Genomic DNA, 26,315 nt, shown 5'->3' with positions numbered 1-26,315 from the left:
TTCCAAGAGGATTCATCTATTTATTGATATTAAGCCACTTCCCAACAGTAACTGCCTAACAAGAATAGGACTCAATTTCTAAAGGTAGTAAAATAACGATGACATCATAGACAAAGCGTTGGGGACATTCCACGCAGGGCAAACCGGCTTTCTTCTCCCGCAGGAGTGGGCAGGTGCTAGGTGCCATCCCAAGCATGAACTCCTGGTCCCTTCCTTCGCCTTGGCCCTCGGAGCATCCCAGGGTGCGGTGTGGGGCCGGGCGACTTCTCCACGTCCTCCCCACGTGGCATAGCCGTCCTGGGCTCCTCCAGACCGAACACCGGCGCTTCTGGCCGGTGAGCCGTGGTCAGGTGACAAAACCACTAGCACCAAAAAGCTGGTTCTTCCTCTTCGCCAAGTAAACAGGACACTTTTTTTTTAAGGAAAGAAATGTCTTAAAAACATATGGCACTAGAGCGTAGAACTATACGAGGGCACCCATGACAACTTCCCACGGCTGCCAGCCCCATGCCCGACCCCCGTCAGATGTAGAGCTGATGAGAGGCCAAGGTGTCCATGAACGGACGCACCAGGTTGTCCGTGGAGAAGTAGAAGATGAGCCCAAACGTGATGGAGATGGGGAGAGCGGGCAGCGCCTTCTTGAACACAGCAAGCAGCAGGAGGGTCAGACACAAACCCTGCAGGACGCGGAGGGCTGCTCTCAAAGCTCTGTGCCGTACCCAAGGGGGAGCACTCGCCCCATTTAACACCCTGCACGCTAACGCAGGAGCCTCCTGACTCCCAGAACGGCGCTGCTCTACCAGACCACCGCCCCCACCTGGCAACGAGACCAGTGGCAGGCAGCCTCCCCTCGAGGGATGTGTATTTCTAAAGAGTGGGACAAGCTCCATGGAAAGGCTGGTAAGGGTCTCAGCAGTTGGCGCCTCTAGAGAACCAAAGATGCCATATGACCCATCCCCATGGAAGTGGCTGCCTGTCCTGTCCTGCCCTGGCTGATGGGGGCAGTGATCCAGGGAGGGGACAGGGGACCAGAGCAGCTGCCCTGTCCTTGGGTAGGGCAGGGCTTCATGTCAGATAGTCTGGAGGTGGAGAAGGCTGGGGGTCCGCTACTCCATCCCTGACATGCTGTGGGCAGGTAGGAAATCCCCAGGAACACAAGCCTCAGCCTTCCGGCGCCCTGTGACACCCAGCTTTGCCAGGGCAGAGAGTAGAGCACCTGCCGCTCAGAGCCTCCACCTCTCAGATGCAATCCTCCTAGGACACTTCCCCATCATGGGTATCTGGCCACACTGAGTCACTGCTGGGGTTCGAAGTGACGGGGTCCCCTCCCTGCCTCACAGATGTCATGAGACTGCACACAAAGTCGGCCAAGCCTCTGCATGGCCACGTGCATGGTCCATAATGCCAGAGCCCCCCAGCCATACCTGCCCTGCCTGGACCCTCCTGTAAGCCTGTCTCATCTCGAGGGGCTTCCTGGCAGCCCTGTCCAGCCCCCACCACCCTGCCCCTCCAAGGGACAGCAGCATCTGAAACTCCCCTCAGATCCAGGTCCCCCCCCCACCACCGGGAAGACAGGGCAGGTGCACCCCCGGCCCACTCACAATGAGGATGGCCACGAAGCATGCCAGAGTGGTGTTCCAGTCCCCGCTGCCGGTGGCTGCCGCCTTGCCCACCAGCACACTGTAGAAGATGAAGTCCCCCAGGCCAAGCTTCACACCCCCTGTATGGGGAAGAGAGCGAACCCGTTGGTATCGGGAGCCCCAAGAGGAAGTGGTGGAGAAGGCGGACGCCAGCCCACACTCCAGCCACTCTGCCTGCCCCAAGGGATCCAAGGGACCTGGGGCCAGAGTCCTGGGGCCCGTGGGGGCCCAGATGGGGCAGGGTCGCTGCCAGCCCACCTCACCTGGCCTCCAGGGCAAGGACTGGCTGCCTCGGAAAACCAGCAGCCAGTGGGAAGAGTGGGCCGTTGGGCTAGGCCACCTGCCATCTGGGCTGTGAAAAGCTGGCATTTCTGACAATTTGGGTAAAATTGGTGCTTGACAGTTGAGTAAGAAAAGAGCAAATAAAATGTATTTTCAGGGGTCAGTGGGAGGCTGTACAATTTACTGCTAAGTTTATGTTAGAAATATTTTCTAGGAAATTTAATTTCACTACTTTCAAGAGTGCATACAGTGCTTAGAGCTCCTCTGGCAACCCTTCCCCTTAAAAAGAGGTAAGCGTAATTGGTAATAAGCTTATCTCTTGCCGACAGTAAATGAGAACTCGAAAACTCACAGGGTGCTTCTGTTTCCTTTAGATGGGGTTGCCCGGACGGAGTACTTGTTTACAGGGAACTGCTCACCGCAGACGGTACAAATGTTTATCTAACAAAGTCGCACGTGCGGGCCAGCTGCCTGTCTGGCCCTCTGCGGCCTCCTCCTGCTCACGGGGGCTCCTTGGCTGGGGCTGGACCCCATGCCACCCTCCACCAGACCTCCGGAGGCTGGCTCCTGCCCCCAGCCTGCTTTCCTTCCTCAGCTGTCTGTCTCCACCACGCTCTTCACTGTGGTCTGTCAGTCTCCCTCTCGCTCACACCCCCCCCCCCACTTTCCCGCTCTCCCCTCTTCCTTATCTCTTCTTTCTCAGAAGAGCTCTGTGCTCCCGTCCTGTGCACTTGTGAGGCCCGGAAGCCCCAGGTCCCCCACCAGTCAGCGTGCAGAGGGGAGGCCAGCACACTGCCCGTGGATGCCCGCGGCCTCAGGCTGCTCCCTGCTCAGTCCCCCGTCCTCCTCAGGTCCTCCTCTGGCACTCTCCCTTCCTCCTCACTGTGCAGACCCAGATTCAGCCCCTCTGTCTCTAATTCCGACCTGAACCCTCCCCAGGCCCCCCTTCAGGCCCAGGTTTTGACATGTATGTGATGCCCTGACTCAAACCCTGGCCTCAAACAGAATGAGCTTCCCTTCCATGTGGCTGCTGAGTGTCCCCCTGCAGGTCCCAAGATGCTTCCAGCTGTCCGCCCTGCATGCCCCATGTGCCCCTGGGTCACCCCCACACTCCCGCCGGCCCCTCCCACACCATCTCCTCCCAGCCTGAGCCTGCGTGGCTCTTCCCTCACTGGTGCCAGGGGCCTGGTCTCCCAGCAGGGTCAGCTCCTCCTGCAGCCAGGGTCCACCTCAAATGCTAGCTAACAAACCACTAAGGGCTCCCCGCTGCCTCCAGGGCCGAATCTCAGCTGCACCCTGATTGCTGCATACACCCCAAGGGCTAGCCCTCCTCAGCTGCTCCCCAAGGCTCCCTCCTCGAGCCTGTGCTGCTGGGTCACGAGGAATTTTTCTGGCCTTTGTCCCTGCTTCCTGGGAGGGAGGCTACATCCCTGGAATTTCCCAAGTAACAGGAGTGTCTGTTATTCAGGAGACCCAGGATCCTAAACCCTTGAGTTCATGCAAGTGAGAGGATCAGGAGGGGCTGGTCTACCAGAAAGACCAACCTTGTGAGAAGGGGGCGGGGACTGGAGCCAGCTGGCCTCTGGGGGGACAGGCCAGGCCCCCAGCGAGGATTCAGTCACATCTACATAACACAACCCCAGTAAGACTCTGGTGTGTGTGTGTGTGTGTGTGTGTGTGTGTGTGTGTAACATGCCCTGATACCTCCTGGAGAGAGCTCTCCACAGGGAGAGTTCAGGACCCTCCCACACCTGCCCTCTGCATCTCTTCACACGGCCGGTCCTTAGTTGTCTCACTTATAATAAAACTGTAGTTGTGAGCACAGCGCTTTCCTGAGCCCTGTGAGTCGTTCTAGCGAATTATTGAAACTGGAGGGGTAGTGGGGCAGAATTGGGTAGTGACCCCCAGGGAGAGACAGGGAAGGGCCTGTGTGGAAGACGGTCTTGAAGACAGGCCCAAGGGCACATTTCCAAGGGGATAAAAATAGTCCTTCCACCAGGACACAGGTATGGCCAACCTACTGTGTGCCGGGTGGCACGTGGGACCCCGTGTTCCACAACCCATGGCAGCCCGGAGCGTGGGGCAGGGCTGTTAGTGGCTGCCCAGCCCAGTCTGCCCCTGAGCCCCAAACCCACACCTTGTGCCCCCACGGCTACACTGGGACCTCCTCAGGCCATGCAAGTGCGTGCTGGGATGGAATTCTCCACCATCTGCAACTCTGCCCCCTCTGGGTCACGTCCTTCCTCCCACAAAACTCAAAACCCTCTGGTGGCTGTGCATGGTGCATAGGCCAGAACCCCCACTTCAATCTGGGAGGCCCTCTGAGCCCCAACGAGCCTCCCAGTCCCATGTCTGCATCTCTGGTCTGGGTATCCTGCCTGGGCTTCCTCTAACTCACCCTGAACTGCCGGCCCCCCAGCCTCTGCACCCCCACCCCCACCCCTGCGTCCCCTGCTCCCAGAGCTCAATCCCTGGAGCTCAGCTCAGAAGTCCCTACCTCAGGTAACTTCCCCTGGGCCCCCGAGAGCAGGTCAAGGAGCTGGGTCACTGTGCTCTGGCCCCCGTGTTCTCCCGCATGGTCCTCCTGGCCCAGTGTGGGTGATCAGGACCCATGCCCGGTACACCTGAGCCAGGCCTGGATTACTGCTCGCACCCAGCACAGTAGAGACACACCATCCACACTCGCTCACATCTGGTAAATACGTGGCTTAGCAGGAAGACTGCCTGGACTCCACCTGTGCAGGCTCCTCCTGGACTTCTGTGCCCATCTCTGACGTGAGAAGGGGCTTCTCCCCACACCCCCCCCGACCTCAGGGAGCCCCAGCTCCACCCTTGCCCCACCCCTGGGCCCACGCAGACCCTCTGGGCATGGGCGCCTTACTTTCCTCCTCTTCCTCCAGCTCCCCCCCTGGGGAACCAGGCAGGGGGGGCTCAAAGACTTCTGGGTATGAGGGCTCCCCAAAACTGTCATAGGAGTCTTCTTCTGGGTGTCCACAAAGAGAACGTGACCGTCCCGGTGTGAGGCGGGGGCGAGGGAGAGAGACAGAAGTCCAGTCAGGGGGAGCTCTGAGCTCAGGGCTCCCCGGCCCTCACCCACCAGCCAGCCCCGCCCTGACGCAGACAGAAAGGCTCTCCGCTACACATAACGAGGAAAGGTAAGGAGAGCTGAACGTCCCCCACTCGCTCAGTCCCCAGCACGCGCCTCCCGGTCCTGCACCCCCCATAGAGGCCAGGCCAGGTGGACCTGGGTGCAGGTGCAGTCCCCTGACACTCACCCATCTCGGGGTCATAGGGCAGCTGAAGGGCTCCCTGGGAGGAGGGGTCCAGCTTGGCCATGCCCACCGTCCACACCATGGCAGCTGTGGAAGGAGAAAAGGTCCTGCGTCAGGGGCTGCTGAGTGAGGCTGCCCCCAGGGCCTGGGAGGCAGCATCCCCAGAAACCATCACCTCCAGCGGGGACGTGCCTATGCCGCTTGTTCGGGGCCCCCTGGGGGAGGGGTCCAGAATCACCAGATGTGGGCAGACAATGCCTTTCCTGGGCTTTTTTTTTTTTATATCCACTCTGTTGTGAGATAGACCACAGAGCTGCTCATCTTCTGGCCCTGAAACTACCCTCTGAACACTGCCTCCCCTCCCCCACCATTCCAGTTCCTGACTTCTCTAGATGCTCCATAAAGGTGGATCCCACAGCATCTCCTCGTCTGACTGGCTTCATTCACTCAGCATGGTGGCCTCCAGGCTCATCCACATGGCACGTGTCAGAACGCCTCCCTTTTCAGGGCTGAGTGATGCTCCACCATGTGGGTTCACCACGTTTTGTTCACCTACCTGTCCGTCAATGGGCATCGGCATGACCGTGGCCCTTGGCTACCGTGCATGACCCTGCTGCGAACATGGGTGTGCGGACATATGCTTGAGATCCTGCGTCTGATTCCCCTGGATGTCCGTCCAGGATGGGATTGCTGGGTCGGGAGCACTGACTGGGTTCTCTCTCTCTGGCTGGGAAACTCTCGCCTGAACTCCCACCACACACGTCTCTCCAAGTCTCCATCTGGCCATCCTGTGAGCACACCTCGCCTGGAACATTTCCCATGGCGGCCACGCGGCCCCGCTGGCCCCACCCTGTCCCTCTCACTAAGTGACACCTCCATCCCTACTGTTGCTCAGACCCCATGATGCACGGACATCCTTGACTCTCTCCTAGCCCGCACCCCAAGCATCACAAATCCTGCCAATTCTGCCTCCAAAATATCTCGTCTCAAAGCCTCTACCACTCCCCTGGGGCCAGAGCCCCCCCCCCAGCTCCTGGGTTGCTGGTCACCCCCAAACCCAGCTTCTCTTCCACTCTTGTCACCATGACTTTTGCTCTCCCCTCAACAACTTGAGTGATCCTGCTAAAATGTTCATGTCAGCTCGGTCCAAAGCCTTTCAGGGCGTGAAGCTCACTAAGGAGTGAAAGCCGAGTGCTCATCATGGCCTGCAAGGCCCAGCGGCCCCTCACCTGCCCCCTCCTCCCTTCTGCACCCCAGTGGCTTCAGCTCCCCAGCGCCCCTGGACCTGCGGCCCTGGACCTGCCCCCTCCTCCCTTCTGTCCCCCGGCAGCTTTGGCTCCCCAGTGCACCAGGCCGCACCCACCTCAGGGCCTTCTGCTGGAACTCTGTCCCCAGGGCTTCCTAGGGCAGGTCTCCGGTCAAATGTCACCTTATGACAGAGGTTTCCTTGACCACCTGACACAAAACAGTACCCCCACTCCTCCCCTAAAGTCCTCAGCTCCCCTACCACTTCATCTTTTGACAAAGCACGTCTCCCTTCTGAGAACGTGCACTCCCCCAGAGCACAGAGATGGTGAACACAGGTATGAGCCCGGTCTCAGCCCCCCACACGTGGCTCTGCTTCTCTGAGCAGCCTCGAACCTGCTTTTAGGCTGTGGGCCACCTGCCAACAGCTCCCAATCCAAGTTCCATCTTGCCTTTGTAGACGTTATCCGCACTTGGCAGCCGGTCTGTACCCTGCAGACAGCTGAGCCCCAGGTATTCAGGCTCACTCCTCAAATATGCCCATCGACAGATGGGAGGGCATTAGGACCACAGGGCTCTGAGCCCTGTGAGGCCAGGGGCCACGTGGGTCTTGTTTCTTGCGGCACCACCAAAGCCCAGCACTGTGCTTGCTGCAAAGTGTGGAGCTGATGCTTGTCTGTTGAATGCATATATAAATCCAAATCCCTACACACTGGCCCCGCAGCCAGCAGCAATCCCGTGTGCCTTCCCTTCAGAGACTTAACTGCAACCAGCCACGGAGCCGTCAAGGAAGCCCAGCGAAAAGCAGGTGCACCTGCTCCCCCAGACCCCTGCCCTCCAGAGCCCCTCTCCAAAGCACCCTCTCAAGAGTGTGGAGGGCCGAGCGGGTGGCCAAGGGGGGTACCCACCACACGCCACTGGATGCTGGACAGGACGCAGCTGTGGGGTGGACCACATCCCCTGCAGCCCCGGCTGGCCCTAACTCTCTAAGCATCTTCTGTGTGAAACCAAGATCCAGCCTGTTTTTGTCCCTAGTGGGTGGGCCGCCCTGGGATCACCAAGGCCACCCCCTCCCCTTGGATCAGTGAACTCTGAAAGCCATGGCCAGGAAGCAGCCCCTGGTTCCCACCTGGGGAAGAGACATAGGGGTCACTCACAGGAGTATATCAGGGCGGGAAATATGGGCTCGTTTCTCTCCTGGGCAGTCTCCACCAGCATCCTCAGTGGCCCTTTGGGGCACAGCACAGCCACGAGATCTGGGAGAGCAAAGACATGTGGGACATGTGGCAAGTGACATTTATTCCCAAGTAGCCCCCAGAGAGGGGGAGCCAGCCCGCGAACACCGGGGCAAATGTAGCCCAGAGCCCCCGAGCAAGGCTCAGAGTGTGGCCTGTGTGCCAGCTCCCGACCCACCGGTTTCCAGCCCTGACACTGAGAATGCACATTGGCTGAAGCCCAGAACGGGGTCTAAATTCCTTGCAAACAAGGAATTGCCATGTGGCTCAGGGACCCCGATGGTGGGCTTGCTGTCCTGAGCCTCCCATTCCTTACCCTTAAAATGGAAGTGACAGGGAGAGAGAATCACACTAACACTAGTTAATGAGCAGCTAATGTTCTGGGCGCTCGTTATTCACAGGTCTTGTGATCGACCCTATGGTTGCTCTGAGGAGCAAATCCTCCCAGTGTGTCAAGTGCTCACCAGTGTGAGCACTCAACACACGTGCTATCATTAGTGACCACGTCCACAGCCCCAAGCCCCACAGCCCCTGTGTCTTACAAAGGCGAGCCTCTCAAAGGGGAGACCATCCAGCATTCGTCAGAGGGGGAGCCCCTGTCAGCACCCACCACTCATGGGCACCAGTGAGGAGGACTCGACCCTGGACACTGCCCCCACTGCCCACCACCAGGCTCGAGTCCCACCTGCGCCTGCCTACCGTAGACAGAGATGGCACCCAGAATGACCCACGCGGACCACTCCGGGAGGTACTTGATGAATACCAAGGCCATGAGCGCACTGATCATGATGAGGTAGGCCTGCTGCAGCACCAAGGGGCCTTTCCAATGGATGCACACCATGCCCACTGCCCCGAAGTTCCAGACGGTCAGGAACAGGGTGGGGTAGTCCATGGCCACGTTATAGGTCTTGAGCACTTCCCTGCACGACCAGAGTCAAGCCGTGGGGTGGGAAACTCAGCGGAGAGGTTAGACCCTAATTAGACATAGTTCAACACCCCCTGCTCCTCAACCACTAAGCCCCAAGCTGGGTTTTTCTGACCTCTGGCTTCATTACTAATACCCCCTTCCCCGGTTCTGTGACTCCTACAACGAACCACTTCAAGTATTTTCTGGAACAAGGTGGTGAGTGTGCCAACATCTCATCCTTGGGTTGGTTCACATACACATGCGCTGGCACAACCTGGAAGACACTTTGCCCAAAGAAAAGGTCCTCCTGTCTCTTTAGTCTCTCCGGGCCCCTGGGTCAGGCTGATGTTCCAAATAGAAGGCAATAGAGCAGATCACTTTTCCCATAAATGAGCAAGTACCCCGGCCTAGCCCAAAGACTAGAATGTGAATTTTAAGGGGTTTGCACCCCTCTTGGGTTCACAGAGATCATCCTCTGTGTTGACTGTGCTCAGTTAAATCAGGAACAAGAGAGGAATGCGTGGCCCGCCACAGAGCGCCCCTGCCCTGGGTCAAGGCCCGTGGGAGGAGGGATCGGAGGCCAGGCCCTTGGAGCGGTGACACTGGGGAGAATCTGGAGTCCAATGGGCGGGCGCCCTCCTCACCCAGAACTGGAGCCTCGTGGGGGTTGGGGGGAGGGAGGGGCCCGAGGAGCCTGCCGCCCACAGGGTCACTTACCCGAGGTAGATATAGGTGAAGAGAAATAGCAGCATCAGGGAGGACATGATCAACCAGCCGTGGATGAACTAGACAACAGAAATGGGCAGAATGAACACAGGCCCCCAGCTTCTTGGGTCTGATGCCCAAGCCTTGAGAATCTTCGTTAGGCTCCTCCATTACTGTGTGCTGGAAGGTACTGAGTAGCCGTGTGACCAATAAAGAGAGCAAAGAAATCCACAGAGTTCTCTCAAGGTCACCTGGCAAGTGCATGGAGCGGGAATCCTTCAGGTCCAAGCAGCCAGAGCCCTGCTCCCTCCCTGAGGGAAGATGTGCTGGAGACTCCCACCTGCCGGGCATGGCCCTAGGCTCCGGGGAGGAAGCCAGCGGCGTCCCTGCGCACACACTTCGTGCCAGTGTGAGGGCCGTAGCTAATAAATGTATATGCATATTGACAGGTAGTCACAGGGGCTACGAAGAAAAGAATGTCAGGAAAAAGTGACGGGAGACTCCCTGGGGTGCTATCTTAGAGTGGTCAGTGCCATCTTTGAGGGAGCATTCTCTGGTCACCCCGGGAACAGCCCTCCCACCTGAGAGTCCATACACAGGTCCTCAGAGAGACACGTGCCTCCTGTCCTGGCCAACGAGGGAGGTCAAGGATGATGGTGGGTTGGTCCTAAGCCAGTCCCTTGGCCAGCCCTCAGTGGCACAGGGGGGTTACTGCCACCATCAGTCACCGGCTCGGGCCACCGGGTACCTCAGTGGGAACCGGGTCTCCTTGGAATGAAGGCAGTGGCCCAGCTGCCTCTGGGACGTGCTGACCCTTCTTGCCCCAGCTGCCTTCACCCCCCAGGACCACCATCACCTCCCTCCTGAGTGTCACAGAACCTGCAAGGATACCTCACCGACCTGCCTCCCACCAGTCCTGGGATGGGTCGCCTGACAGCCACTGACCACGGCAGTGCCGGCTTTCCCTGCCCCAATTCCCTGATCGGCTTGTTTTCACAGGCCCCGTGGCCTCTGCTCCGACCATGCAGCCCCTACGCTGCTTCCCAGCCCCACTTAAAGCTGCCTTATTTCCACAAGTCATCATTCACTGATCAGCCTTGGCGTCCCAGCACTTGCGACAGCCCTCCTGTCGTCTACCCCTGCGTCGCCCTGGCTGGGATGGGCTCCTGTCCCTGGGCTGAGCCTCCTGTTTGTTCTCCACCTGCGCCACAGAGGGTGGCAGCTGGTGTGAGGATGGCTTCAAATCAGCCACCCCCAGTGTGTCTTTCTTTTAGGCCTCAGGGGTTCAGACCCTAAAACCTACGTCTGAAAGCTCACGGCCTGCCGGGGAGAGACAGCGCCCCCGCTCAGGCCAGGTGGGCCTCCTCCGGAGCCTCTGCTCTCTGGCTCCTGGGGCCCTTACCGCAGCTACAGGGCCTGCCAGTCCCCCAGGCCTAGGAGACCTCAGCACGGCACCTGCACAGCCAGCAAGAGGGAAATAGGAAGGATGAGTAAACCTGCAGGGGAAGTGTGGGGCAAAGAGACCCTAAAATAGAACATCTCGCTTCTTCGGAAGAAGCAGTGAAATAAAATTAACTCCTGAACGTGAGAAGGGGCGTGGAGAACGTTGCAGTGAGGGACGGGGCCAGGTGGGATTCTGTGCAAGGTCCAAGGACGGTGGCAGCAGGCAACCCCCCCACGGGGGTGGGGGGGGCAGGGGGGACAGCATCTAACAGCAGCGTCTGCTCTGTCTGGGGCAAGAACCCTGGCAGGCATATGGCAGCAGGGGGCGAGGCAGACAGGATGGGGCAGCAGGCGGGGCCGGCCCTCACCTTGTAGCAGCGGTACTTGTAGAGCACGACCAGGAAGATGGTCATGGCCACGATGACGCTGATCATGATGAGGGTGTTGAGCACAGAGTTGAGCAGGCGCTGGCCCACGGAGGGCGTGTCCTCAGTGAATGGTGTGTAGATGCTGAGGGAGATGGCGGGCTGCAGACTCTGCTCCCTGCCTGCTCCATAGGGCCTGCCCGTGAGCCACCCAGCCTTAGCCTGATGCCTGAGCCCCAAATGGAAAAGGAAGGGGCCCCCCAGGCCTCCCCCTCCCCAAGGTGTTCGCCTGCCCTCCCTTAGGCCTCCCCCAACACCACACCTCTCCCACTCCCCATACCACACCTCCCCCCTAAGCCCTCCCCCTCCCCAAAATGTTCTCCCCCCATTCCCACCAGGCCTCCCCCTCCCTAAAGTGCTCTCCTGCCCTCCCCATTTCTCCAGGCCAGGGCGCCCAGCAAACCCCCACAGCCAGCCCAGGACTCGCCCACCGCCTCCCCTACCCCACGCAGCGCAGGCCAGCAGCAGTGGCACCCATAGCCAAGACACGCGAGAAGCCGTCCCCTGGCCGCCCGCCCTGTCCACCCTGTCTGCCCGGGACTGCGGCAGCCTGCCTGCTGAGCACCTTCCCTCAACACGGCATGCTGGGCCCCCTCCCACCTGCTCTGCAGCCCCAGCCCACCACAAGCCTGCCCCTTTCTTTGGAAAAACCAAACCAAAATGAAAAGGACGCTCCCTAACTAAAAACATTAAAAACAAAGTTCAGAGAAGGCAGTCAGAGGCAGGCGACTGCCCCAGAGCAGCAAGCGAGGGAGCAAAGGTGGCTTCCCACTTGTCCTTCCACTAAAGTGATCCAAGCCTCCCTCACTGGGCTGGAAGCCAGCTAAGAAATCTCCGGCCCCCACGCGGGTCTCCATCCACAGGAGCAGAGGCCCAGAGAGAAAACCACCTGTTCAGTCACGTGGTGTAGCACACCCGCCCCCGGGACCCCACACCGGGGACACCCCGCCCAGGCCACGCAGCCGGAGCCTGCCCTCCGCCCTGAAACCCCGTGTGCCTTAGCACCACACAGCAGCAGGCACTGTTCCATTTGCCTCATTCTCCTGGTGTTGGACCCATTATACAAACAAGGAAACTGAGGCAGAGAGTGGTTAGGAAAGGGCCCATGCAAGTCACGCAGCGGGGAGGCAGTGGACAGAGCAGAGTATGGAGTCAGGCAGCTCTCAGCCCAGCTCTGCACATGCCCCTGGCATGGAGCTGCGGGTGCAGAGGACCCCCCAACCCCGCCCTGCTCCCCAACTTACAGCTGGCCATTCTTCTCCGTGTAGAAGCGCACGGACTTGATGGTGGCCACCACCACAATCATGCACAGCGTGACAGGCACAAACAGCATGATCACATGCTTCGCCCCGTATTTAAGGGTCAGCTCCTCCTCCAGGCCCGACGGCTGCCCAGGGACTCCACTGCACACGTAGCGGTCCGCGTCCTCTTCGAGGTCCTCCTCACTATCCTGGCTTCTCTGTGGAAAACCGCTCCGTGAGGGCCACAGCACGCCCCCATGGTGGGCCCTGAGATGCAGTGCCTAGGTGTTTTGGAACTGGAAATGAGCAGTTTGAGTGTTGCTTTCCAGATGGAAGAACCAGCCTAGGGGGCAGTGCTGTAGATGCAGGAGTGCTGGGATAGCAGGGCATTGGAAACATTTATGAAATCAACCAAGGAAGATTTATAGCTGGCACTCACCACGGCAAATGCAGGAAGGGGCCATGGCAGCCACAGGAGAGGGCAGCCTGCAGGCCCAGGACATGTGGCTCATGAACCCGAAGCACGTTTAGGGATCTCCCCCCTCCCTCCATTCAGGGACTCAGAAGCCATTCAGTTCTGTTCAAGGAGCCATACAGATTTGGGAGGAGACTGGCCAGGTGACAGAGGAGGAAGACCAATTACACACACACTAGAAGAGTCTTCACCCATGAGGACTCTCTGTAAGACACTGGGAATTTGCAGAGGAAGAAATTACTTGGAACTCCCCTGACACGCACAAAATAGGGCATGCAGAACTGGGAGCCATGAACCAGACCCCAACGGGCTAACTGACGCCAAAGCCCTGGGGGGCGGTTCCATGCTCCAGGAAGGTGGGAGGGCAGGACACCGGCACACGCTGCCCTAAACCCATCCGCAAGAATTTCTGTTTGGGAATTGTGCCAACTCAGGGTCACTCGCTGCCTTGTTAATTACATTAACCGCCAAAGACAAAGCCAAGAGAAACACAAATTCAAAAGGACTGTTGCTTCAGTATCGGTTCTTTGCAGAGAGAATTCCAAGCTAGACACTCAGCTAAGACAAGGAAAAGTGCAAAGGAGGGGTTAGGAGTGGCTCACGGTGGCCTTGAGCTGGAGAGACCGGAGACCAGCTTGCTGGGAGCTCAGAGGATGGAAGAAATGAGCTCTAATTTCAGCAATGGGGACTAAGGCTGGCTGGTAGGAAAAATTCCACACGAAAGATTTTAAATACTATAGTGGGCAAAACGGAGCTGGGGTTTCAGGCAAATCCGATGCTATTTTGCCCTGATGGGGAGGGAGGTGGTGAGGCTAGGTGACTCTCCCCCAGGCACCCCGACTTCATGATGTTACAGCCTCCTGCCCTGCAGAGATAAGATCAGAATGTCTGTGTCCCCCCAAAATTCACACGTTGGACCCTACCCCCCAATGTGATGGAATCTGGAGGTGGGGCCTTTGGGAGGGGACCAGGTCGTGAGGGTGGAGCCCTCCTGATAGGATAAGTGCCCTTATAAATGGGCCCCAGACACCTGCACCCCGATGTTTATAGCAGCAATGTCCACAATAGCCAAACTACGGACAGAGACCAGATGTCCACCGACAGATGGATGGATAAAGAAGAGGTGGTATAAATATACAATGGAATACTACTCAGCCATCAAAAAGAATGAAATCTTGCCCTTTGCAACGACGTGGATAGAACTAGAGGGTATTATGCTGAGCTAAATAAGTCAATCAGAAAAAGACAATTATATGATCTCACTCATATGTGGAATTCAAGAAACAAAACAGAGGAAGATAGGGGAAGAGAGGGAAAAATAAAACAAGACGAAATCAGAGAGGGAGGCAAACCATAAGAGACTCTTAATCATAGGAAACAAACTGAGGGTTGCTGGAGGGGAGGGGGTGGGGGGATGGGGTAACTGGGTGATGGGCATTAAGGAGGGCACGTGATGTAATGAGCTCTGGGTATTACATAAGAGTGATGAATCATTGACCTTTACCTCTGAAACTAAACTAAAATAAATGGGCCCCAGAGAACTCCCTGGCCCTCTCGCCACATGAAGACCCAAGGAGAAGACCCAGAAGAACCAGATGCCAGATTTGTCAGCACCTTGCGCTCGTACTTCCCAGCCTCCAGAACAGTGAGAAATACACTTCCGTTGTTTATAAGTGGCAGCCAGCTCAACAGTCACACACGACTGAGGTAGATGCTCATCCCATGGCTCCCAGGTCTGGTCGTCGACCCTCCGCGGTGCTCCCCCTGCCACCCCGGGCCTGTGCTACCCTCCCAGCATGCAAACTCGCTCCCACGCTCCGTGGCGCAGCACCTGTGCCAGGAAGGCGGTGGCTGGGGGCAGAACCATCCGGTCCGTGGCAGACTGCAGACATGCTGTCTACTCCAGAGCCCTCACTGACCGGGCCCCACCACCCACCCTGGGGGACCCACCCTGGCGACCGATTCTCATCCTTACTTTCCCAACCCTCCCGCATCAGGGCATGTCTGGGTTCCATCCATGAGGGCCAGGAGCCCGGGGCCTCTGACCGCTGGCGGGAACCTACCCACTGGGCAGCATTCTCTCCATCCTCCAGGCCCTGCCGGGCCTCCTGGCAGCAGCGCGGCGGTGGGCTCTCAGCCGACATCAGGGACGTCCTCTCGTCACACACTTCTTCCTCACTGTCAGAGGCCATGAACGTGAGCATGGCCCTGCCTTGGGAAGTGCCTGGAAAAAGGAGCACAGGGGACCTTGGTCCATCTTCCTGCAAGGCAAAGGCAGCAGAGGACTGAGGCGGTGGCCGGAGGTGGCCCGAAGACCTGGACACAGGTCCTGCCCGACAACCGCCTAGGACGCTTGGGTCAAGTGGCTGCTGGAAGGCAAGACTTCCCAGGAGTCGCCTCTACAGCTGCGGCAGCCTCCGGAGGGAATGGCAGGGATCTGGGCCACGGGCAAAAGGCCCAACTAGAAAAGTCATGGCCACTCCAAACTGTCAGCACTCTCATTCATTCAATCAACAAATATCTGTTGAGCACCTGTGGTGGGACAACAAGGAGGATGAGCGAGAAATGTTTGTCCTTAAAAAAAAAAAGAGAGAGAGAGAGAGACACACCTGGGTGGCTCAGTCGGTTAAACATCTGCCTTTGGCTCAGGTCATGATCCCAGGGTCCTGGGATCGAGTTCCCTGTTGGGCTCCCTGCTCAGTGCGGAGCCTGCTTCTCCCTCTCCCCCCCGCTCATGCTCACTCATTCTCTCTCACAAATAAATAAAATCTTCCAAAAAAAAAAGACCAACAACCATCCCATGTGACCAATTATATGATCTAAGCATTCACCAAGAGGTACAGAAGCACGAAGAAGGGTCACTCTTAGAGATCAAGCATGTTTTCTAGAGAAGATACCACCCCTGATGGAGACAGAATTTTCCAGGTGGGAGGAAAGGGCAGAGAGCATGAAGAATGGACACTCCAGGCGGAGCCTGACGCTGCCAAGGCGGGGCTGTGGAGGCGTGAGGGCCTCCTGAGCCATGTTAGGAGACCTCCCTGAAGACAACTGTGGGAGGGGGACAGGCTCTGACTCAGGGGTAGCAGGCTGGAAAGCCAGTGAGGGGGGACTGGGAGGACACCCGTCAGCGCTGGATGTGGGGGTGAAACAGGACAGAATCCAGGATGACAGCCAGGCACAGAGCCATGAGCAGGGGACAAGCATCTCAGGGGAAAGATGGAGTCTGGTCCAGGAACCTGTTGAGTAGGAAGGGGTTAGATGAGTTAAAAAGGGTTAAGGAGTCTGGGGTGCAGGGCAACAGCGAGAACATGAGAGATGGGGTATGTGTGTGTCTGTGTGTGTCTGGTGGGAAAGTTCAGCTGAGGGCAGGACCCACTGGGAAGGCCAGGCTGGAAGGTCTACACTGCAGGGAGGCCTGCCCCTAGCTCCACTGTGCACTCCTCGAGCACAGTGTCCTTACCACAGCAGCACAAGGAAGCTAGGGCAGTGGAAGGACCTAGAAGAGCTTCAGACAACCCCTGGAGGACTTGGCTATCCCTGCCAGCTTCCTGGGCAGGCCTGCTCTCCCACCAACACCTCCCAGAGGCCCTCAGGGCTGAGCTACGGGGCACTGGGGACAGAGGGCCAGGCCTGGCCTCGGTTGAACGCGTGCCTCCACGTCAGTTCCCCCCCAGGAACATGTGACTTCCAAATGAAGCAGGCAGGTTCCTTCTACCGTCAGCCAGCTCTGCTCACCCTGGCAGGGCCTTCGACTTGGGCTGTGGCCAGGATTATTCCCTAGTGGACCTCACCTCCATCCCCCAATTGCAGGCCAAAGGCAGAGCCCGCATCTGCTTACCTCACGGACTAGGACCTGTGACAAAAGGCTCCCGGTCAGTCTCACAGGGGCCTCAAAAAGAACCAGCTCCGGGGTGCCTAGGTGGCTCAGTTGGTTAACACCTGCCTTCGGCTCAGGTCATGATCCTGGGTCACGGTCCTGGGATCAAGTCCCGCGTCGGGCTCCTTGCTTGGCACGGAGTCTGCTGCTCCCTCTCCTTCTGCCCCTCCCCCCCACTGTTTTCTCTCTCTCTCTCTCAAATAAATAAATAAAACCTTCATTAAAAAATAATGAACCAGCTCCCTGATGCAGGGCAGACCCACCAGAGCAGGAATTGAAAGAGAAATACCAGGTGATGTCACTCACAGGCAGAATTCAAGAAACAAAACAATCAAACACACAAAGAAACAAGCCCCTAAATAGAGACCCACAGGGTGGTTTCCAGAGCGGGGAGAGGGGCCAACAGGTGGAGGTGAAGAAGAAACACTTCTCGTGATGCACGCTGAGAAATGTATGGAGCCGCCGAATCACTAGATTGCACACCTGAGACTAATATTACAGAGTACGTTAATTATACTCCAATAATAGAACAGAAAGACAAGAGCAGGAGGACCAACAGAGGAAGAGAGAAGACAGGTGCCACAACGGGGACAAGGCTCAAGCTCCTGCAGTTAAGGTCAAGAGGAGGAGGAGTCCGTCAGCTGTCGGGTCGGGTGGCGGTGGGGGGAGGGGGGGGGTCTCAGGTCTCAAGGATTCAGAGGGACAAAGGCCAGGAACAGCTTCCCAGGCAGAGACTGGAGGAGGCAGGGCATCCTGGCAGACAGATGTGTGGGATGGGGGACCTCATGGGGTCTGTTCCAACAACACCAAGTGCTGCGGCTGAAGCGTGGGGACCCAGCGGGTAGCAGGAAGGCTGGAGGTCAGAAAAGGCAGGACCCGCCTCCAGGGAGGAGCAAGGGCTGAGTCCCAAAGGGAGGGGCCAGCCAAGGCTTTGAGACAGAAGAGGGGTGTGAACAGAACGAGGGGAGGGGTCTCCTCCCTCTTCACTGCAAGTCCCCCAGCACCAGCGTCAGCTCAAGGCCACGGGAGGGCGGCCGGACCTGGGACCCGACACATTGAACCTGACGGAGCCCAGTCTGAGGGGACCTGAAATTATGGGGAGGCTCTCTCAGTACCTTGTTTTCTAGCACATCAGTTCTGTTTGGGGTAGGAATTAATAATGCAGTTACGACGCCTCTTCTCTCCCTCTCAGGCCCCTGGGGTGCCTGCATTTGATCTCCGCAGTGACTGGAGGAACAGATCCAGGTCCCTGGATGGAAAGCCTCATGGCTGCAACCTCCCCCACCAAAGGCAGGGGACGGCGTCAGCCTTCAGAAGCATGCCACCTGCAGCCTTCGGGCCTGCCTCGTCTCCTGGGCTCCCAATGACAAGCAAGAGGGGAAGGGACAAACAGGGAGCACAGATGCTTCTTGAAAGGAGAAGGGGAGCCGCGGGGGAGAGTGGGGACACAGAGGAGGGGACCAGTCCTTCCAATTTCCATTTCTTCAGCCAGTTGCCAGCAGCTAACAAGACAGTCCCCAGAGGCCACTTCTGCCTCCCAGCGTTTCCCTGGTGTCCCCGAAGGACGCCCGGCAGGGTGAGCTTGAAGAAGGACTGTCAGAGCTAATTCAGGCATGGCTTCCTGGCCAGAAAACAAAGGCTCCCTGGGCAGATTCCTCCCAAAGCCTGCCCTGACGCCGGGCCCAAGACTCCTAGGACCCAGGACAGCAGGCCCCCCGAGGGGTTTGTGGCTGTGAGAACAAGGGCCCTATCCAATCCCAACCCTCTGAGCCTGCTGGCTGGGCGGGGACAGGTGAGGAGCCTTCAGACCCCTGAACACCTGATAGGGGACTGAGCACTCAGAAAAGGCTGGGTCCCTTAACATGCCGTTTCTCAAAGGGTCCAGGCCACCTGGGGCAGGGCTGGGGGGACACCACCTGCTGAGCCCCGAGCACACACTACACGCAGTGACGTGGGAGCTGGGCACTGCTGTTCCTGCCCATTTTACATATGAGGAGACAGGTCTGAAGCGTGATAGGTTCAAAGGCAGCCTTGAACCCAGGTAGTCAGAGTCTGCAGTCTGAACACTACGCTAGACCACTTAGCGAGTGTGGATCCCCAGCTTCATTCTGACCAAAGGTCCAGGGCTCTGCACCTTGAGATGGCCCCTGGCTGAGAGCCTCTCCTGGGGCTGCCCAGCTCTGGAACTCAAGCCCAGCCAGCCCCCAGGCCCCCAGCTCAGGACTGCAGGAGTCCTGTTACAATCCACCTCCCTGCCCCCGGCGCTGCTCAGCACTACCTGCTCGCTGCATCTGGGAGTGAAAGAAGGAACAGTCCTCCTCCTGAAACTCCGTCTGGTCAGAGAGCCACTGAGGCAGCAGAGGGGGAGCAGCTCTTCCCGCCAGGAGAGCTGCAAGGGGAGAAGGCGGTTCCCAGGCCCAGGGAGTCCCCAGGCGATGCCCACCACTGACGGGAAGGTGGAAAAACTAGGTCTCACACGCCTCTGGCACCACCAACTGCGGGCAGCAAACAGGGAAAGCTTTAAAAACATTCATACCTTTTGATCCTAAAATGCTACTTCTCGGAAACTGCCCTAAGAAAATAATAAAAGATTTTCATAAAAACACATTTGCTGCGGTTGCTTACAATGGTCCAAAAAGTGAAAATTACGGAAATGCCCAACTCTGGCCTAGGACTCGGGTCATCCAATGTTAAATGTAATGGATCTAAACCCTCACATTCACAACCATTTGAACATTCTTAGAAAACGTTCGTATATGAAGGGCTGGCAAGATAGATCACAAAATACCAAACGCAGTTAACCTCTGGACGCTGAGACTGTGGGTGATTTTTCACATTTTTCTGCATTTCTCAAACCTTCTATTATAAACAGGGATTGTGCCTGTAGTTTTATTTTTTAAGCCATTCATTTTTTTTTTTAAAGTAGGCTCCATGCCCAGCATGGAGCCCCACGCTGGGCTTGAACTCACAATCCTGAGATCAAAACCTGAGCTGAGATCAAGAGTTGGATGCTTGATGGACTAAGCCACCCAGGTGCCCCAAGCCATTAATTTTTTAAAGGGACATATGGAATATCAACATTGAGACAGACTTCCTTCCCATCCTGCCGCTCCTGTGTGCCCTCATGGGATTGGGGGTGAGGGGGACAGGTGGACACGCAGCCCCTCTTTTTACCTGGCTCTGGAGAACACAGCACGCCTCTTGCTTCCAAGTCGGAACTGAAGCCTGACAGCACTCTGAAATCTCTGGAGGGGAAAATCACCACCCAAATGGATGCAGATCAACAATCTTACTCGATATTTGTCCAGATCAGGGCACCAGTGACGTCAGGAACGCCTTCGGGAGGCATACTGGGGCGGGTGGGGGGTGGAGTGGCTCCCCCCACAGCCTGATGGCAGGTCCTACCAACCACATAGCAACCAGCCCCGGCTGGCTGGGCTGGCTGGGCGGGCTGGCTGGGCTGGCTCGGAGGGGGCCGAAGAAGACGGGAGGGCGGGTGGACGGGAGGAGGGGCAGCCCTTCCCAGGGACTGCAGGCTGCCTGGCTCGCGATAGGATGCAAAACCCACACAGCCAGAGAAGCCACCACTTCCTCCCATTAATCAGCTGAATGGGATCGAAAAGCTGAATTAGCCAAACCGGGTGAGTCTGACCCAGAGAATTCCCCCAGTGTGCCTGTGTCAGCAGCTCCTGCAATTATTAAGGAAACCCTGTGACCCAGTTTCCTTGACCTTCTCATTTCAGAGACAGACTGTAAAACGCCATAGTAACCAAGAGCGCCTCACTGGAAAAAGATGTAAATCGCTCCTCCAGAAGCAAAGTGGGAGTTACCCCATTTACCTTGAAGAGTAGGGGCAATGGAGGAAGGTCAGGGTCCTGCGCACCTTGTTTCTTGTTTGCAGCAAGCCAAACTCAACGGGGAGCCCTCACTTTCAAAGAGGGTGGCTAGGGTTTGCACAGACCCTTCCTCTAGGGTCAGACCTCGCAGCACTCCCCACAACTCCCGGGAAGTTCTCACAGCCTCCCTCATACCGGGAAGGGGTTTGCAAGGGACAAAATTTCCTCAGGAATTCCCACAGCCTCCCTGTCCCCCCTGGCCCGGGGCAGCTGCCCATGTATTTGGCCCTGGCTGGCCTCTGTCCGTCCACCTCAGCCCAAACAGGGATGCACCATTACTCACCAGGCGGTTCTCCCCAACCCAGGGAGGCAGCCTTGGCTAGAGTGCCTCCCTATAGAGGGCCGCTCCACCCTCCCAGATCAGAGGCCCCAGGGTACCCTGACAGGGCCTCCTGAACCTCAACCCAGGCTCTTGATTCACCTGTCTGCCGTCTTCTACTCAGAAGTGTCCAGACCCCAGGCAGACCTCCCTCATGTCCTGAAGTAGCTTGGCAAGCGGGCAGTTTGGGGAAAGTGGTAGAGGCCATGGTCCTAACACGCCATCTTTGAGTCCAGCCCAGGAAAAAAGGGTTCTTTTTAAACGAGAAGCAGCGATCCAATCACCTAGCTGTGGAATTTGAACACACTCCCTAGCTGCACGGAGACAACTGATTTAACCTCACAGGGCCATCCATCTCCTCATCTGGAAAGAAGCAGAATGGACACACCTTGCAAGAGTCCTGTGGAAACGAGGGATAATGTGTAAAGTGTCCTGCACAGAGCAGGTGTTCGGGAAACAGCAGTTACCATGAAGATGGAACAGAAGCAGCGATACAGCGGGACAGGGAGGGAAGCTGTTGATGCCCCCTTGGAAAGTTACGTGCTAAACCACTAGACACAAGAGTTCAGTGGCCAAGGTCACCCCTCACCCAGGCCTGGCGGGGTGGGGGTGGCGGAGACATGGCTTCCATCTAGCCCCAGCCCTCTGGCAACATGAACACTATGTCAAAGGCGGAGGCACATCCATAGGACAGATGCCAGAGCTGGCACCAACCTTAAAGGCCATCTGGTCAGTGCCCTACTTTATAGTTAAGGAAACTGGAGCCCAGAGGGGCCAAAACCTTGGCTGCAATTCAGGTCAGCGAACTGCCCACCCAGAGTACGAGTGAGGCTCGCACCCTCGGGAGTGGCCCAGGGCCACGGTCACAGGGGTGGCCCGCACAGCACCCCAGGTGTGCTCTCTGGGGGCACACCCATCCTTAAAAGGCACATGCCTTTGCCACTGGCAGGTGTGTGTCTTTAATATACAGCTTCTCCAAAACACAGAGAAGAGGTAGCCGAATTGCAAATGCCTCCTGATCACGGTTTCACTCAGTCTCTTTCCTGCCCCCAACCCCTCAACTCCAGCCTGGGGGCTACTCTGCCCTCCGTCCATCTGTCCGTCCATCCATCCATCCATCCAACCATCCATTCATCTGCTACTAGGGCTCCACATGGCAGGGAGGGGGCCGGAGTCAGCGCGCTGCTTCTCCGGGTCAATTCAAGGTGGGAAAGTGTCCTGCTACACACTAGTCAGATAAATAATGACATGCTCATGTGCTCTATACACAAGAATATTTGTGAAGGGAACAATCTGAAGACGTAACATTCACACAAAAAAGAGGATACAAAACTTCACGTCCAGCTTCCTGCATCCAATACTTTCATAAAGGATTATATATACATGCGTGAAGTGTGCTGTAAGGAAATGCATGCTGACAGGGGTTATCTCTGGGCTGAGAGCCAATGGAGGACCTTTTAAAAAACAGTTCCTGGATTTTCTAGAACAAACATGCATTATCTTTACCTCTACAAAGCCAAGGATTTTCTGGTTAAGGTACAGCAGAAAGGCGACCACCCTCTGCATTTTTCTTCCCGTGCTCCAGAAGACCATATTGTGGCAAAGACGAACGAGCAACCCATTTTCCCAGGCAATGAAGAAGCTGGACTCCTCCCTAACATCTGGTCTTTCCCCAGACTTTACCACGGCAGCCTCGCCACCTCCCGGCCTGGAGGCCAACACTGGATACACAAGGCGTGAGGCCCATGTCCGACCAAGCTCCCCTCCCAGGCCCTGGCGGGGGGCAGCCTGTGCCAGCCTCAGAGCCCTGACATTCCCTCCCCCAGCCCTCCCCCAGCCACTGGAGTTGGGGAACAGGTGGGAATACTTGCAGAAACACCGGTTGTCTTGCCAGTCTCCAACTAAACAGCGTCCCAAACTCAAAGCAACAGCTGTAAACCAGCCAAAGATATCTTCGGTAGAAACACGCATGTGACCTACACACACACTGCTTTGGTCTCTTTAAAAAAAATTATTTGGCGGGCACCTGGGTGGCTCAGTGGGTTGAATGTCTGACTTCGGCTCAGGTCACAATCTCAGGGTCCCAGGATCTTTGAGCCCCGTGTCAGGCGCCCCACTCAGTGGAGAGCCTGCTTCTCCCTCTCCCTCTGCCCTTCCCCCACTCATGCTCTCATGCTCTCTAATAAATAAAATCTTTTAAAAATTATTTTTATTTTTATTGCTTTGTCAAGTAGATACTAATGGAGAGCACATAAAAATTTCCAGGGCAGTAGGGCAGGGACACAGGTAGGGGTGAATGTGGGAAGTCTCCCTATGCAAAAACTCAAAAGATTAAGACCCAGCCAGCTGGGTTCAAATCCTGGTGCTCTAGTCACCGAAGGCACCTAACAGGACAAGTGGCTTAACTCCCTGAACCTCAGTTTTCCATTACTGTAGCTGGTAAAAATAATAGCTACTTTTGTGTGACTGCAGCTGTAAAGAGACATTGCATATGACACACTTTATGCTCATCATCAATAACTCAGAGGCTTGTGGCGCCTGGCTGGCTCAGCTGGACGAGTGTGTGACTCTTGATCTCGGAGTCATGAGTTCAAGCCCCATGTTGGGTGTAGAGATTACTCAAATAAATAAAACCTTAAAAAATTAAAATTAAAAATAACTCAGAGGCCAAGGTAGGGGAGGCCTCTCATTTGGCAAACCCCGTGTACGCAGTGGGACTGGGAGCAGCCATCGAGGTGCTGAGGGGACAGGTGACAGGCATGGCAACACACACCAGGCCTCCAGGCACATGAGGGGCAGCCTCCAGCCAGGCTCTTTCTTATGCTGCTTTCTCCAATAGATAGGAACAGGGCATTCATTTCATCCAACCCCCGTGCATGCACCAAGTAAGAGTCTAGACTTGATGCACAGCCACTTGAACACCAAACCATGCAGAATTTTCCCTGAAAACCCAAAATGACATCTATCCCACTCTGCAGCAAACGTTCTTCCAAGCCCCCCATTTCCAGCCCCAGACCTAAAGGCCCCTTCACACACCCCAGGAATGAATCTGGACCGCCCGCCTACCTGTCTGCCCAATGGGTGGCTGAGGTTGCAGCTCTGAGCTGGTGCCAGGACCCCTGCCCCTTCACCAGCCAGGCTCAGAAGACACAGCTGCTGACACACCTCCCTGCTCCCACACAGCCGCCTTCACGGCCAGGGGCTCCCACACCTGAAGCAGCTTATCCCGAGCCTTTAATTACTGCTGAAACACTGGAGGCTCAGGTGTCTACAGAATGGACATCAAGGGCATCCATACCAGAAGCCAGGGTCGGTCCTGATCAAGTTACTGTCAGGACTGGCTGGAAAGCCCAGGCTGACGATTGTGAGTTAAGCTGGCTCTGCAACTGTTCTGGAGGGGATGCCTCTCAGGTTCTCCATCTGTAAATGGGGACGCAGTTAGTCCACGAACCCACAGTTCATTCCTTAAAAAGGAAATACTCATTAATTCAGCAGACAGGAGCATTTCATCCAGCTACCAAAGGGCTGAGGTCTGCTGCCAGGGCTGGACAGCAGACCCTCGGGCCAGACGGCGAACCCTTAGCTTAGCGGGTTCTGAGCCTGGCTCTACTCTATCCTACCTGGCTGGCCCTGGACAGCCACGTTAGCTCTGTGGGCTGAGTTTCTTCATCGATAAAATGTAGGGTGGGTACTAGCCTGTTTCTGTTTCCTCCAGCTTCAAAAGCTTGATTCTGGGAGTCTCCTCACGGCTTTAAAACGGCCAAGCACCGCTGATAGCGAAATTGCCGGCTCCAGGCCCGACCTGCGGGCGATTCCCCACCGTGGCGGTCAGACCCTCGCCTACCCCCTGCCTCGAAGGCCCACCGGCCCGGGAGCCAAGGCGGCCCCAGCGCGGGAAGGACGCCGTGCCCGAGCCTCCCAGACCCACGTGAGCTGCTCCTTTAAATGCCTAGTCCTCCTGCGGGCCGCGCCGCGCCCACCACTAGCGTGCTCGGGCCGCTGTGAGGCGGACACAGCCCGGCGTAGGCCCAGGCCTGGGGGCCGCTTCCCGCGCTCCTCCCACCCACGAGGTCCCGGTTGGCTCCCGCCGCCGCCGCCGCCGCTTCCCTGCGCGCTCCCCTCTCCGCCCCTGCGCCGCTCGCAGAGACCGGACAGGCGCGCTCAGGGACCGCAGCCCCGCGCCGGGGAAGGGGCCACGACCCGCCCCGGAGAGGGGTGTGCGGGGGCCAGCGCCCCGCCCGCGGGTCGCGGCTCCACCCCGCGCCGTCCGAGCGGCGGAAGACCCGGCCCGGCCCGCACGCCCCAGCCCCACCAGCTCACCGGGCCCCCCTCGGCCGCACCGCTCCAGCAGTGTTTACGCGGCTGGCCGAGCGCCCATCCGGCCCAGGCCCCGTAGCCCGCGCAGACCCCGCCCCGGCTCCGCCCAGGTCCCGCCCCCGGCCCCTGCCAGGTCCCGCCCTTGGCCCCGGCCCCGCCTCACCTGGAGCCTGGCCTTCGCGGCGGGTTCCTGGCGCTCGCCGGGGCCTGAGCTGCCCCTGTGGCGCCGCGGGGACGCCGGCCTCTGATCGCACAGGGGCCTGGCAGCTCCTTGGAGCCGTAGCGCATTTGCTTGGAGGACATCTCTTTCCTTGTAGTGTTGGGTCCCCGGTCTCCCGCTTCCGCCTGTGAGCTAACATCACGAGAATGTTCCTGCTCTATTTTCTAGAACATCAGAGCCACCAGGAGCTCTAGATAAAATTGTACAGGGATGAAACTGCTACCGATGACCTGTGAATTGGCTGAAGGAGTTGTGACTCCTGGATTTAGGAGTCTATGGGGCGAGCTGAGATTGTCAGCAATTTGATATTTCTGAGTGGCTTCGTTTTTTTAAAAAATTAAGGTAGGGCGCCTGGGTGGCTCAGTTGGTTAAGCAACTGCCTTCGGCTCAGGTCATGATCCTGGAGTCCCTAGATCGAGTCCCGCATCGGGCTCCCTGTTCGGCAGGGAGTCTGCTTCTGCCTCTGACCATAACCCCTCTCATGTGCTCTCTCTCATTCTCTCTCTCTTTCTCAAATAAATAAATAAAATCTTTAAAAAAAAAATTAAGGTAAAATTCGCATAACATAAAATTAACCTTTTTAAAGTGTACAGTGGCATTTAGTACATTCATAGTATTGTGCAATCTCAGCCACCTGTCCCTAGTTCCAAAACCTTCCCATCACTGGAAAACCTCCTACCTGTTACACAGTTTTTTTCATCCCCTTCTCCCCCAGCTCTTGGCAATCACCAACCGACTTCTATCTCCATGGATTTACCTACTCTGACATTTCATATAGATGGAATCATACAATATGTGACCTTTGGGGTCTGACCT

The 26,315-nt window shown here is 57.1% G+C and overlaps 1 protein-coding gene across 10 annotated transcripts; it reads right to left on the bottom strand.

The window, feature by feature from the left end:
- Positions 1 to 25,690, bottom strand: PSEN2 (presenilin 2). Of its 10 annotated transcripts, XM_078077857.1 has the most exons (12): positions 25,283 to 25,363; positions 24,261 to 24,382; positions 14,934 to 15,094; positions 12,399 to 12,613; positions 11,098 to 11,290; positions 9,299 to 9,366; positions 8,374 to 8,594; positions 7,597 to 7,695; positions 5,198 to 5,281; positions 4,804 to 4,905; positions 1,602 to 1,720; positions 1 to 677 (listed from the first exon to the last, which is right to left on the bottom strand). In XM_078077857.1, exons 3-12 carry the CDS (start codon positions 15,072 to 15,074, stop codon positions 522 to 524), a joined length of 1,398 nt encoding a protein of 465 aa, XP_077933983.1. In that variant the 5' UTR covers positions 15,075 to 15,094; positions 24,261 to 24,382; positions 25,283 to 25,363; the 3' UTR covers positions 1 to 521. The 10 variants fall into 10 exon arrangements, with proteins under 10 accessions (XP_077933983.1, XP_077933979.1, XP_035936782.2 ...); XM_078077853.1 differs by lacking the exons at positions 24,261 to 24,382; positions 25,283 to 25,363 and adding an exon at positions 25,443 to 25,690 and having other exon boundaries at positions 1 to 409; XM_036080889.2 differs by lacking the exons at positions 24,261 to 24,382; positions 25,283 to 25,363 and adding an exon at positions 25,443 to 25,684 and having other exon boundaries at positions 4,804 to 4,902.
- Between the last annotated feature and the right edge of the window lie 625 nt (positions 25,691 to 26,315).

This window comes from Halichoerus grypus, chromosome 7, assembly GCF_964656455.1.
Source record: "Halichoerus grypus chromosome 7, mHalGry1.hap1.1, whole genome shotgun sequence".
Classification (NCBI taxonomy): domain Eukaryota; kingdom Metazoa; phylum Chordata; class Mammalia; order Carnivora; family Phocidae; genus Halichoerus; species Halichoerus grypus.
The sequence above is the reverse complement of the archived record's forward strand: the minus strand, read 5'-3'. Positions and strand labels throughout refer to the sequence as shown.

Excerpts from the sequence above, each read along its gene's own strand:
- PSEN2 (XM_078077851.1), bottom strand. The coding sequence starts at position 25,638 with ATGTTAGCTCACAGGCGGAAGCGGGAGACCGGGGACCCAACACTACAA. Across the intron at positions 15,095-25,442 it reads CCGCGAAGGCCAGGCTCCAG|GCACTTCCCAAGGCAGGGCC; the intron begins GTGAGGCGGGGC and ends TCCTTTTTCCAG. Across the intron at positions 5,282-7,596 it reads TCCCGCCCTGATATACTCCT|CTGCCATGGTGTGGACGGTG; the intron begins GTGAGTGACCCC and ends CTCCTTCCACAG.